The sequence below is a fragment of the Lissotriton vulgaris genome, unplaced genomic scaffold (assembly GCF_964263255.1).
Source record: "Lissotriton vulgaris unplaced genomic scaffold, aLisVul1.2 SCAFFOLD_399, whole genome shotgun sequence".
In the NCBI taxonomy this organism is placed as follows: Eukaryota; Metazoa; Chordata; class Amphibia; order Caudata; family Salamandridae; genus Lissotriton; species Lissotriton vulgaris.
This window is the reverse complement of record NW_028250273.1, coordinates 1258612-1271376: the sequence shown is the minus strand read 5'-3', so window position 1 is coordinate 1271376 and position 12765 is coordinate 1258612. Positions and strand designations below refer to the sequence as shown.

General features: G+C 48.1%; 1 protein-coding gene across 2 annotated transcripts; it reads left to right on the top strand.

Moving 5' to 3' along the window:
- Positions 1-2914: 2914 nt before the first annotated feature.
- Positions 2915-6228, top strand: LOC147663319 (uncharacterized). Of its 2 annotated transcripts, XR_015305355.1 has the most exons (3): positions 2915-3013; positions 3768-3893; positions 5683-6228. XR_015305355.1 is itself a non-coding variant. In XM_086950535.1 (2 exons), exons 1-2 carry the CDS (start codon positions 3755-3757, stop codon positions 6078-6080), a joined length of 537 nt encoding a protein of 178 aa, XP_086806661.1. In that variant the 5' UTR covers positions 3739-3754; the 3' UTR covers positions 6081-6228. The 2 variants fall into 2 exon arrangements, 1 of the variants encoding a protein (XP_086806661.1); XM_086950535.1 differs by lacking the exon at positions 2915-3013 and having other exon boundaries at positions 3739-3893.
- Positions 6229-12765: the final 6537 nt, after the last annotated feature.

Sequence of the window (12765 nt, the reverse complement as noted above, 5' to 3'; positions counted from 1 at the left end):
TTAAGGTCAGAGCAGGGTCACACAATAGTTGCAAGCAGGCAACCGAATTCTGGAGGGCCCCCTCAGGAAGCAATACAAAGAATCGTTACAAATCATGAGGTTGACCTTTTGCACCTGCTCATTGCTTTTGCTTTTGCTGAAATCGTTTTGCGGTTTTTTTCGCGCTATTCGCGGGGCGCGGCGTCGTGCGAAACCGACCGCGGAAGCCGCCAATTCGTGCGAATGAGCATTTTATTTTTTTGCGGCTTGTTGTTTCGCGAGTTTTTTTGCAGTATTCGCGAGCCGCTTGCAGCGCAACACGCGAATTTACCCCAAGGTCGAGTACGGGCGCGGCCATTTTGTTTGCGTGACGTATTTCCGTTTCCGCCCGCTATGTATAATCTCGCGCAGTAAGCGCATTGCGAGTAGAGGTTCGCACGAGATCGCGCGGGAAATCTAGAGGTTCGCACGAGATCGCGAGGAAAATCTCGCGCGAACTGACTTTCGCGCTCGGAAACGGGCGCCGGCCATCTTGTTTTTCATTCATTTCCTGTGTCTGGGCATGGTGTTTAATCCTCTTGATATCTTTCCCATCCTTTGCTTGTTTTCAGTTTTTTTTTTACGATTTTGCTTCTTATCTATCCCTCTCTTTTCCTAGCTGTATATTTTTGTCTTTTCTGCTATTTTTCTTTACTTTTAAACTACTTTTGTAAACTCTTTTCTTTTCTTCTTCCCTATCCTATTCTTTCTTAATTTTCTACTTCTTCCTACCTTACCTGCCCAGACCATGGTCAAGCCAGGCGCCGTGAAGCTGCCCAGGCACTTGAGGGCCGCAGCGGCGGCGGGGAGTAGTGCTGGACCCAGTGGCAGGACAGCAGGCGTGAGATCGAGGGGGGAGCAGGTGACGCGCCGGGAGATATTCAGCCCGGAGGAAGTGGGCGCGCTGGTCTACTTCGTCCAGCGCCGCCTGCCCAGGACCATCGCGGGAGGCGGCAGGATCGCGGCCGGCGGCTATAACATGCGGGAGCGCCGGAAGCGGTGGGAGAAGGTGTGCTGGGCCATATCCCACCTCTACGGGGTCCAGCGCACCTACAGCCAGGTCACCCATCGCTGGACGGACCTCCTGGACCGCGAGCGCGACCTGCTGGACCAGCTCGGCTTGGAGATCCCCGGGCTTGGTGAGTAGTAGTAGCCATTGGCATTTAATCACTCACTACTATGATGTTTTCTCCTGCTCTGTGTTGTTGTATTGCAAATATTTGTTTTTTACATGGAGCAAGCCAATAATGCCGCTGATGACGATTACATTGTAGTTAAATTATATTTCAAAATCTTCTGTGCATTTCAGGTGCACTGCTCTCCTTCTCAGTGGGGTTGCTACTATGCTTATTTGTTTTCTATTTCGTGGTCTCATTGGCCTGAGTAACTATTATGTATGAGTGTACTTAACAGAACTGCGTAATGCTAGACACTAGGGGGCAGATTACATTTACAAGCCCCTTGCGCCACGTTTACGTTGCCTTGCGTGACGCAACAGCGGCGTAAACGTGCCGCATCCCTGCAAGTCATTTACAGCATGACGCATCTAGGGAGATGCGTCACGTTATAAAGCCATGGGCCTGCACCACAATGGGTGCGTTCCTAGTACGCAGGGTGGGCGGTCCAGCGGCTGTGCGCCTCGCAAAATTGCCTGCGTGAAATCTACAAGATTTAACGCAGGCACTTCTGCGACGCTGCTACGTCAATTCAATTCCTTATGTCTGCTCGAAGCAGGCGAAAGGACTGACACAGCATGTAAAGTATTGGGTGGCCCTGAGCATTACTGGAGTTGCATTGCGTTGGCGACGTGACTCCAGCGATGCGCCGCTCTTACGTGACGAGATGCGTCACGCAAGTGCCTACCCTTGCGCCAGGGCGCGCCGCATTGTAAATGAGGCACATCTGCCGTGTCGCAAGGGTAGTTTTGCGTGACGCATTTGATCTGGCGCATCTCTGGAGATGCGCCAGAACGCGTAAGTAAGTATGCCCCTAAGGGGCAGAATTGCAATTACCGTCGCATCCCTGCAAAGTAGCAGGGATGCGCCATTAATTGTGCGGCCCGCTACCACCACCAAACATGGTGCGCCGTATTTGCAATGCGGCTCCCCATGGGCCCAAAACGTCACCGAAGCTTTACTGCTGGAGTTGCGTCGCAACGATGGCGCAGCTCCATCAATGCTCTGGGGTACCCTATCTCCCCAATGCTGGGTCAAGCCGTACGTCTGCTTCAAGCAGGTGCAGGGTTTGTGTGACGCATCATTGTCCTAAAGGTGACTGATTGATATTTTGTAGATTTCCCTCAGCCACTATTAGGATGTGTTCCAGCGCAGGAATGCCCTCCCTTGCGCCGGAACGCCCCCTGATGGCGCAGGGCTTTATAACGGGATGCATCTCCCAAATGCGTCACGTTGTTATAATATTATACGCCGCACCATGGCGCCCTTTTTTGTTTAGCTGCTGCGTCACAAAAGTCACGCAAGAACGGCGCAAAAGAGCCGCAAGGGCTTAAATCTGCCCCTTCCTTTGTAACCCTGACAATAAGAAAAATAGTGGCGGTGGATTGATAGTTTGACTATTTAAATGACTGGTAATGTAGCAGGCAACTGTTAGTGTTGTCACTGATCTGACTGAAATCACAATGGAGTTTGTCTGTCACTTTGCGTCTTGCCTGCGGACTGCTGCCTGCCAGTCCTAGGTGAACGTTTCAGTACTTTGTTTAGTGAGTTACGTGACTTTCGAAGTCACAGGTCCGCAAATAAATAAAAAGTAACCATAATCAATATAATTTCGCGGAAATATTTTGTTATTGTTCTTTTGAAATGTTTGATTTGGTTGACATTGACAAGCAACAATCATCCATGTTTTCTGTTCTTTCTTTCATGTTGTACGTCAGCTCCCCCCAGGGGCGAGAGGAGGACACAGGAGCAGCAGGCGGCGGATGCTGTTCATCAACAGGGCCAGGATCGGGCAGGCGAGGGCTCCTCTGCTGGCCCCAGTAAGTTTTCATTTTAGACTAGTACCTATTTTTCCTAGCGTTCCTCATTTGAATTTTTTCAAAATTGTCTTTGCTCTTCTTGTAGACTGTATCTAAATTCTTATCCTGCCTCTACTATGACTCCCTGTGGTATTACTAGATTATTCTTATTAGTCTGTCTGTGTAGCTAACTAAGATTGCACGGTTGGCGAAACTCCCATGATTCTAGTCAGCAATAGCTCTATCAACTTAGTGCAGTCCTCTGGGATTGTCCATAATGTCTTTTGAAGTGTTCTATCTGGACTCATGCTTGCAAAAATTGCAAAACCTTTCGTTCAGTCACTCTAGTCTGGAGGACCAAAAAACACAGATTGTATTTAAATTTAAAAGCTTTATTAAAAGTAAACACATTTATTAAAATGAAGTCATAATAAAACTAAACGTTTAACTGATAATGGAAAAGTGGTTAGTGCTGACGATTAATTGAAGACATTTCTTGTGGTCGAGCCGAGCTCTCACCTGGTTTCAACTTGATCTTGTTGTTAGAAGTCCATCTTCTGTCTGTGTGGAGAAAAATGGTGCGTGTTAAAAAATCAGCCTTCATCAGTTGTGCCAAAAAGTGCAGCAAGACAACCTTCCCTGGAAAAAGGGACATTTTTTTTAACTTTAACGTAGACAGTCACAAATTACATTGTTTTCACATGTCTTCATTCCTAGACCAAATACTAGTGACTAGTGAGTGCTTTATTCTAAGATTCTTAAATGTACTTTGTAGGTGGAACATCTGGTGGCGGGGCCAGTGTGGTGGTGGTGCTCGACACGGAGGCGGAGGGCAATTCATCATCAGGGGAGGAGGCGGCGGCGCCGGATGTGAGAGTTGAGACGGTGGTGGCGGCCAGAGGTAAGCTCTTATATATTCCTTACTTATTGAGATTGAAGACTAGCTGGGAAGGCAAGAATATGAGATGCATGGCTGGGTGAATGATGAAGCAATGATGGGTGGAAGGACAACAGCCTGGGTGGGTGACACAGAAACTGTATGTGTCCATATACCTGGATCATGCTACTATCTGACTCTTAGATAGCATATGTGTATCTAGAGCAGGGGTACTCATAGTACGGCCCGCGGGCCGGTGGTGGCCCGGCAAGCCTTCCTTGGCGGTGCGCAGACCTTGCAGACAATCACTGCTCCCCCGGCCCCCACAGAGCAGAGGCTTTTTTGTATTTCACCTGTTAGCGCCCCTGCATCTCCACTCTGACAATCACTGCTCCCCCGGCCCCCACAGAGCAGAGTGGAGATGCAAGGCCACAAAGAGGTGAAATAGAACAAAGCCTCTGCTCTGTGGGGCCGGGCAAGCAGTGATTGTCAGGGTGGAGAAGCAGGGGCGCTAAAACAAACAAAGCCTCAATAATATGTTAATGGTCTTTTAAAGACCTGTTAAGTACTTTGGTGTTGTTGTCTGTGTGTGCGCGTTGAGGAAGCGGTCTCAACCCGGGCTGAAGGCTGACACAGATAGACACACACACAGTGAGATGACAGAGGGAGAGGGAGGGCAGGAGGGAGAGAGAGATGGAGGGAGGGCAGGAGGGACAGCAGGAGGGAGAGAGATGTATGTAAATGCTGGGTCTGGTGGCTCAGTGGATGAGGGCATCTGCTGCAGGGACCTGTGTGCAACCTCATGGTCACAAGTTATCGTTTTGCTTTAGCCCCGCCCCCTCTGACTCCGCCCCCACCAGTGCGGCCCTCGGCCACAAACTACACTGTAAATGTAGCCCCTGAGAGAAAGTTTGTGAGTACCCATGATCTAGAGAGAGTAGATGGTCAGTGGATGAACTAAGTGTAACTTTGAAGAGCATGTAACACTGCACCCGCACGTCCGTTCCAGTGTAGGAAAGGCAAGGAAAAGAACTTTTAATTTTGTCCAAATACTACCATAAGTAGTAGCAGTAGTTTGTATTGCAAGCACTGCATAGATCCGGTTATTATGGTGGCCACTCCCTACCTCTCTTAATAAGTTTAGTAGTACTCAGTCATTCATGTGTGGATGTATCACTGCCTGTCACTCAATAAAAAGCAAAGCACCTAAAGTCATCCCATATATAAGCAAAAACATCCCATGTGAAGTGATAGATAATCAGATTATTTATCTTCTTCAATTTTCCATTTCTAGTACTCATTTCCACTGTAGGGTGAAAGTTAAATTAATTAAGCAGTAGCCCTTGAGTTGTAACAGAGTATTCTCAGTGCCACCCGTAATAGAAAAGTAAGAGATTCACCACCTGCATGTACTGGACGGGTACAGTAACGCAACGGCAACGCAAGTCTAGGTCACTCCTCATGGCGTGCGTCTCTTTTTCTCGGGTGCAAGTTTACCGCGCTGGCATTATGCCGGCTTGCAGAAAATAACGTACCAATTTTCCAAAACAAGAGACAAGAAGAAGAATAAGACTGGTGTACTTTCATAGTCGACTCCAATGGAAGTCCACAGTGCTCATAGAATTTGTTCCTTAAACTCCCACTAATGTTAGAGCAAGGATGAAGAAGTGTGAGGTTAGATAGATACTGGCCTCAATAGTTATGTAATGCGCTTGCAAGTTGCTAGTTGTACTGCAGCACACATTTCTGCTGAATGATTGAGTTAATCTTAAAGAGCATTGGTTACAGACTATGTCTTTCTTTCTTCATATAGGTTCTCCTTCCAAACGAACAAGGAGGAAGGAGCTGGCTAGAGCGGCCCGGCAACGGAGAATCGAGGCCACTGTTGCGGAATATCGGCGGCTGGTGGCCCTGGAGGACGTGGAAAGTGTGCGGTCGACAACAACGACAACGTCGTCCTCCGTGGCCTCACCGGCTGCCACCGTGACCCAGCACAGTGGTCCACCGAGACTGAGCCGGGCTGCCAAAGGCAAACGCCACCGCCGAGCAGCAAGGCCAACAGCTGCTTCTCACAGGCCTTGCACCTGCAAGGCAGTGAAGGCACGCCTGCGCCGCACTACCCTGATGGTGTCCCGCCTTCAGCAGGAGCTCGCCTTGCTCCGCGAGGAGCATGATGCCCTGGCCCAAAAAGTTAACAGCATCCACCCATAGTGTCCCTTGCCCCTTTTTTAGAGACTTTTGGGGGGTGGGAATTGGGAGTTGGGTTTTTGGGGACTTTTGAAGGACAATCGTTGGGGTTAGGGAGGGTCTTGCGGGAGATTATTTTGTTAGGGATATAAATATACTTTTTCAAACTTTATCTGAGCATACCTGTTTTTTACTGCTTGCCTGGTGGGTGGGGGTTTAACGTTGACTGTTTTCCTGAAAGTTTAGTTCCATTTTCTTCCTTTAAGTGTAAATGCCCAAATGTTTTCAACACTAAGTGCCTCTCACAGACTAAGTGAAGTGAATCCAAGAGTCCTAGGACTTTAGTAGTACTACCTTCAGGCTCTCGTCTCTCGTACTAATACTCCATTATACCCCCAAACCACCAAACGCTTATCTTACCTGTAATTTGTGTTTGAAAGTAGGGCTAGGCCCAGGGCTGGCTCCACGGGAAACACCGAATAACGTTGGCAATCTTGGTCGGATAAAATTTCCTCATAGCGGTGGTAGTAGTGGTGTGACACAGTGGCAGTTGCATGCCTATGAAAAAAAAGAAAATGAAATCTGGTTTGTCCTCCTGAGCAATTCAACGGTACAACTGAGAATATAGCAGGTGACAGAAGTACAGTAGAGCAGTGCCACATTGTAGCCTAACAAATGGTAAAGTATAACTACTAATTCGGTTGAAGTTCTTTCACATTAGCAATGGTTCTTTGTCAAGCAGAGTAAGAATATATCATCGACAACTGTGGAAAGAAAGAATGCGACAGTACAGGGCCTGTGTGGAATTATTGATAACTATATTCAACATAAGGTCTCTGTAGCCAGATACCCGAGAGCCTTGCTGGTCACTATAAATCCATTCACAACAACACTCAATGGGGTTGGTCTGGAAGGTGTCACGTTTACTCCCCGTGATCCAGTCGATGCAAATATGGTTCCACCTCCAAATGTCACCAACACCCAGAAGTGTAAACACAGGGTGTTCGAGGCATTAGGCGAGGGAGAAAAATAACAAACTAAAATAAAAAATGTGGGATGGGTAAAGGTAGGGTCAGCAGGGAAAGGATACCTGTAAGAGAAGACAAGACAGGCATCAGTGAAGTGATGTCCTAACATACAAGGGTACTCTCATATAGTCTCACTAAATAGTCTGCAAGTCTCCCGCCTACTCATGGGAAATGTAGTTTCATAGTACGGTAGGCGCTTAGGGGCTGCGTAACCTGACAGAAGGTATAGTAGATAGAAAAGGAGAAATTGCTTTTTTTCTAGGTGTCCCCTCACTCACCAGGGTTGCCCCTTGGTGACATGCTTCATCATTGGGGCCATCCCAGTCCTCTACGGCCTGGGGCGTGCTGCGACTTGCGAATTACGTAGGAGCACTTACAAATGACTATGTGTGGTGCAGATAGTGGAGTGGACTAAGTGATGTGTTAAGGGATCAATGTAGAAGCCGAGAGAGAGCAAAGAAATGCAGTCACAGTCAGAGAAAAAGGCAAGGGATACTGTATCTATGTGGTTGTAGTGGTCCTGTTGGAAGTGGTAAGTAAGTTGCCCGCAGAAAAAAAATCCTCCTATTAGCGGCACTCCTCCATTGCAGCCGACGCTTCGTCCACCGATGTTGGTCACCAGAAGACACCCTGTCCACTGCCTGCCTGATGCTGAATTGTGGCTCGCTACTGTGAAGCCTGACTCCATCCTTTTTTCCCCATTGCAGAGACTGAAACCCGGCCTGTAATTATTCAACGAAAAACAGGAAGTGATATAATATTACAACACCACTGATAAATAAATATAAGGTATGTAGGCTGTGGAGTGCAAAAAGTCACAATTTGTTTTTCCTAGTAGACAGACAGTACAATGTTTTTGAAAGTGCGTACTCTGAGTCACCTTTTGAAGGATAAGTAAGTATGGGCAAATTAATGTAGCGGATCTTGCCCCTCAAGCTAGGTGTACTGTAAACTGTGTTTTAGAACAAAAATAGATCTTCCTAGCAGTGCTCCCACCCAAAAAACGAGGCCTAGCAGAAAACTGGAGACAAAACTTACTTTGAAAGTAAAAGTAGGCCGAAGTACCCTAATTACCCATTACCCCCCGTGGATTGTATTCAAACCACTTGCAAGCAACCAAGCAAAAGTAGCCATAGCCAGCATCGCTCCAAGACTCGAAATCCCCCCCACTCAAACACATGCAATAGAAATACTGCTAACCCTAACGAACCCTAAGTTAAGAATAGTGGCAAAGGCTTTCTTTAACTATGCCAAATCCCCCCTTTCCCACCATGGATTTTCTTCAAATGACTTGCAACCAAAATTACACATTCTCACGAGTGCTCTAAGACCCCAGAACTCAGTTTGAAAAATCTAGAACACCCCGATACACATGCAATCCTGCTGCTAGGGCTAACCCTAACGAACCCTAAGTTACAAAAAGTGCCAAAACTAAAGGCTTTTCCGCGCGGATTTTGTCCCAACCACTTCTACCCGGTATTAGACCTTCCCAGGAATGCCCCAAGACCCGGCAACCCACCCGCCAAGAAGCATAACACCCCCAAACAGGCCAAAAGCAAAATCTCATACTTGCAATATTTCTGGGCCTTCGGTCCAAACGCGCTGCGTAGCTAGGCCATAAGTCGGGGTTGGCACGACGGATTTCCTGAAAAGCAAATGCAATCAAGATTAGAGTGTCCCAGCAGTGCTCCCAGACCACGAAACTCACCCGCAAACACCAGGAAGCCCCCCAAACAGGCCCCCGAAAACGCTACATAGAGCAAAATGTCTGAAATAGCCCAAAAAAAATCGGCCTGGATTTTGTCCCAACCACTTCTACCCGGTATTAGACCTTCCCAGGAATGCCCCAAGACCCGGCAACCCACCCGCCAAGAAGCATAACACCCCCAAACAGGCCAAAAGCAAAATCTCATACTTGCAATATTTCTGGGCCTTCGGTCCAAACGCGCTGCGTAGCTAGGCCATAAGTCGGGGTTGGCACGACGGATTTCCTGAAAAGCAAATGCAATCAAGATTAGAGTGTCCCAGCAGTGCTCCCAGACCACGAAACTCACCCGCAAACACCAGCAAGCCCCCCAAACAGGCCCCCGAAAACGCTACATAGAGCAAAATGTCTGAAATAGCCCAAAAAAAATCGGCCTGGATTTTGTCCCAACCACTTCTACCCGGTATTAGACCTTCCCAGGAATGCCCCAAGACCCGGCAACCCACCCGCCAAGAAGCATAACACCCCCAAACAGGCCAAAAGCAAAATCTCATACTTGCAATATTTCTGGGCCTTCGGTCCAAACGCGCTGCGTAGCTAGGCCATAAGTCGGGGTTGGCACGACGGATTTCCTGAAAAGCAAATGCAATCAAGATTAGAGTGTCCCAGCAGTGCTCCCAGACCACGAAACTCACCCGCAAACACCAGCAAGCCCCCCAAACAGGCCCCCGAAAACGCTACATAGAGCAAAATGTCTGAAATAGCCCAAAAAAAATCGGCCTGGATTTTGTCCCAACCACTTCTACCCGGTATTAGACCTTCCCAGGAATGCCCCAAGACCCGGCAACCCACCCGCCAAGAAGCATAACACCCCCAAACAGGCCAAAAGCAAAATCTCATACTTGCAATATTTCTGGGCCTTCGGTCCAAACGCGCTGCGTAGCTAGGCCATAAGTCGGGGTTGGCACGACGGATTTCCTGAAAAGCAAATGCAATCAAGATTAGAGTGTCCCAGCAGTGCTCCCAGACCACGAAACTCACCCGCAAACACCAGGAAGCCCCCCAAACAGGCCCCCGAAAACGCTACATAGAGCAAAATGTCTGAAATAGCCCAAAAAAAATCGGCCTGGATTTTGTCCCAACCACTTCTACCCGGTATTAGACCTTCCCAGGAATGCCCCAAGACCCGGCAACCCACCCGCCAAGAAGCATAACACCCCCAAACAGGCCAAAAGCAAAATCTCATACTTGCAATATTTCTGGGCCTTCGGTCCAAACGCGCTGCGTAGCTAGGCCATAAGTCGGGGTTGGCACGACGGATTTCCTGAAAAGCAAATGCAATCAAGATTAGAGTGTCCCAGCAGTGCTCCCAGACCACGAAACTCACCCGCAAACACCAGCAAGCCCCCCAAACAGGCCCCCGAAAACGCTACATAGAGCAAAATGTCTGCAATAGCCCAAAAAAAATCGGCCTGGATTTTGTCCCAACCACTTCTACCCGGTATTAGACCTTCCCAGGAATGCCCCAAGACCCGGCAACCCACCCGCCAAGAAGCATAACACCCCCAAACAGGCCAAAAGCAAAATCTCATACTTGCAATATTTCTGGGCCTTCGGTCCAAACGCGCTGCGTAGCTAGGCCATAAGTCGGGGTTGGCACGACGGATTTCCTGAAAAGCAAATGCAATCAAGATTAGAGTGTCCCAGCAGTGCTCCCAGACCACGAAACTCACCCGCAAACACCAGCAAGCCCCCCAAACAGGCCCCCGAAAACGCTACATAGAGCAAAATGTCTGAAATAGCCCAAAAAAAATCGGCCTGGATTTTGTCCCAACCACTTCTACCCGGTATTAGACCTTCCCAGGAATGCCCCAAGACCCGGCAACCCACCCGCCAAGAAGCATAACACCCCCAAACAGGCCAAAAGCAAAATCTCATACTTGCAATATTTCTGGGCCTTCGGTCCAAACGCGCTGCGTAGCTAGGCCATAAGTCGGGGTTGGCACGACGGATTTCCTGAAAAGCAAATGCAATCAAGATTAGAGTGTCCCAGCAATGCTCTCAGACCATGAAACTCACCCACAAACAGACGGAACCCCCCCTAAGAGCACCTCAAAGGCAAGCAAGTCATCAAAAACACAAAAAAATTTCCGCCTCGGATTTGGCACAAACCACTTTTAGTGCTTCCCAGCAATGGCCCCAGACCCGTCAACTCACCTGCAAAGAGGTAGAACAACACCCCCACAAGTGCTGAGTCTTTCTTCATTGGGCGTAAACCAGCCCTCTGCTTTGATGGAAATAGGAGTCTGGAGGAGGAGGATAGAGGAGCATGTTCTTCTGAACTTGTGAACCTGAGGAATGCAGACTGCGGCACCTTCAAATAAATTAGCAAACAAGTGAAGACAGTTCTGCTGATGGGCTTGTCTTTGTGATAATCTGATTAAAGTTTGAATTATATTAACTGTGCACAACAAAGAAAGACAGACACACAGGAATAAAAGTGAATAAGGATGAAAAAGAAAGTTATTGATTCGTTGTCTCATTTTCAGGGCTCGAAGTCGGAATCACGGTCCAGGAATAAGAATAAGGCTTCGTCATCATACTCTGCGAATTCAGCCCGGGTGAGGTCAGTGCCACCTGACAGAGTAGAAATTCCCTCATCTATGGTGCTGGCCACCTCCTCTTCATCCGGCACGCTCTCTCGTACTCTTATATCTGGTGGTATGAGGTGCTGATTCATCTTGATCATTGTTAACCTCTCCACATTTTTGGGCGAGAGGCGGCTCCGTTTGGGAGTTACAATCCCACCAGCCGCACTGAAAACCCGTTCAGAAGACACACTTGCGAGTGGGCAAGACAAGTAGTTTAAAGCCAGGTTGGTGAGCTGTGGCCACAATTCTTTTTTCCCATGCCAATACGCCAATGGGTCAGAATTAACATAGACCTCTGTGGAGTCATTCAGATAGTCCTTCACCATCGACTCAAGGTCCTCCTCCAAGGTTCCTCCACTTTGCGTAGCTCTTGCTGTGCCTCTGGCCTTTTGAGAACCAAACCCACGCAGAGCTAGCCAATCCTCTTCAGCCTCCAATGTTTCTGCTGTCTTTCGTGCAGATGATGCGGTTGCCGGTGTCTTTAACGGCTGAGAGGTCACTTGTGCCACAGCCACAGGTGCAGAAGTGGATTGTTTTGACTGGGGATGGCCTGCTGATGTACTGCCATTTCCTTCAATTTCCAGCCGTTCTGTTTCAAACTTCTTGGCTGACAAGGCTAGCCAACGTTTGTACTTTGTAACATCTTCATCAGCAAAAGAAAAGAATGCTCTGCCTGCCAGCGCCTTTTTGTAGCGTGGATCCAGAATAGTAGCACAAATGTAATGCTGTTCTGAGTGGATCTTTTGAAGACGTTCATCACCTTGTAGGAGCTCTAATAATTGCTCAGCCAGAAGCAAAGAAGAGTCTTTCTTTTTGTCATCTTTTCGAAACACAGAACACACCTCCTTCAGTTGGTCCTCCAGCATGTACAACAATGGGATAGCTTTTCCCAAATTAGAGTCCTCCTTGCTGACTGCACGCGTGAAGACCTCAAAAGGACGAAGCATGCGTGTTAGGCTTTCAACTATGTTCCATTGCGGCCCACCCATCCTCAGCTCCTCTATACCCTCTTTCAAGAAATATTGATCGAGTTGCGTATACTGCTCATACAGACGCTCAAGCATGTAGAAGGTTGAGTTCCAACGTGTTACCACCTCCTGGATGAGTGCTTTCACTGGCATTTGACATTGATATAGCATGCTCCTCAGCTGCTTGCGGGCCTTAAAAGAATGCCTGAAATGCTTGCAAATTTTTCGGCAGTTCTCCAATACACTGGACGCTGCACTGAGTTTATTACCCAAGAATTTTTGGACAACCAGGTTTATACAGTGCGCCAAACACGGCACTCTGAAATAGTAACCGTCCCTCATGGCCTTAACTATATT

Coding starts and splice junctions, on each gene's coding strand:
- LOC147663319 (XM_086950535.1), top strand. CDS start 3,755: ATGTACTTTGTAGGTGGAACATCTGGTGGCGGGGCCAGTGTGGTGGTG. Junction 3,894..5,682: donor GACGGTGGTGGCGGCCAGAG/GTAAGCTCTTAT, acceptor TTCTTCATATAG/GTTCTCCTTCCAAACGAACA.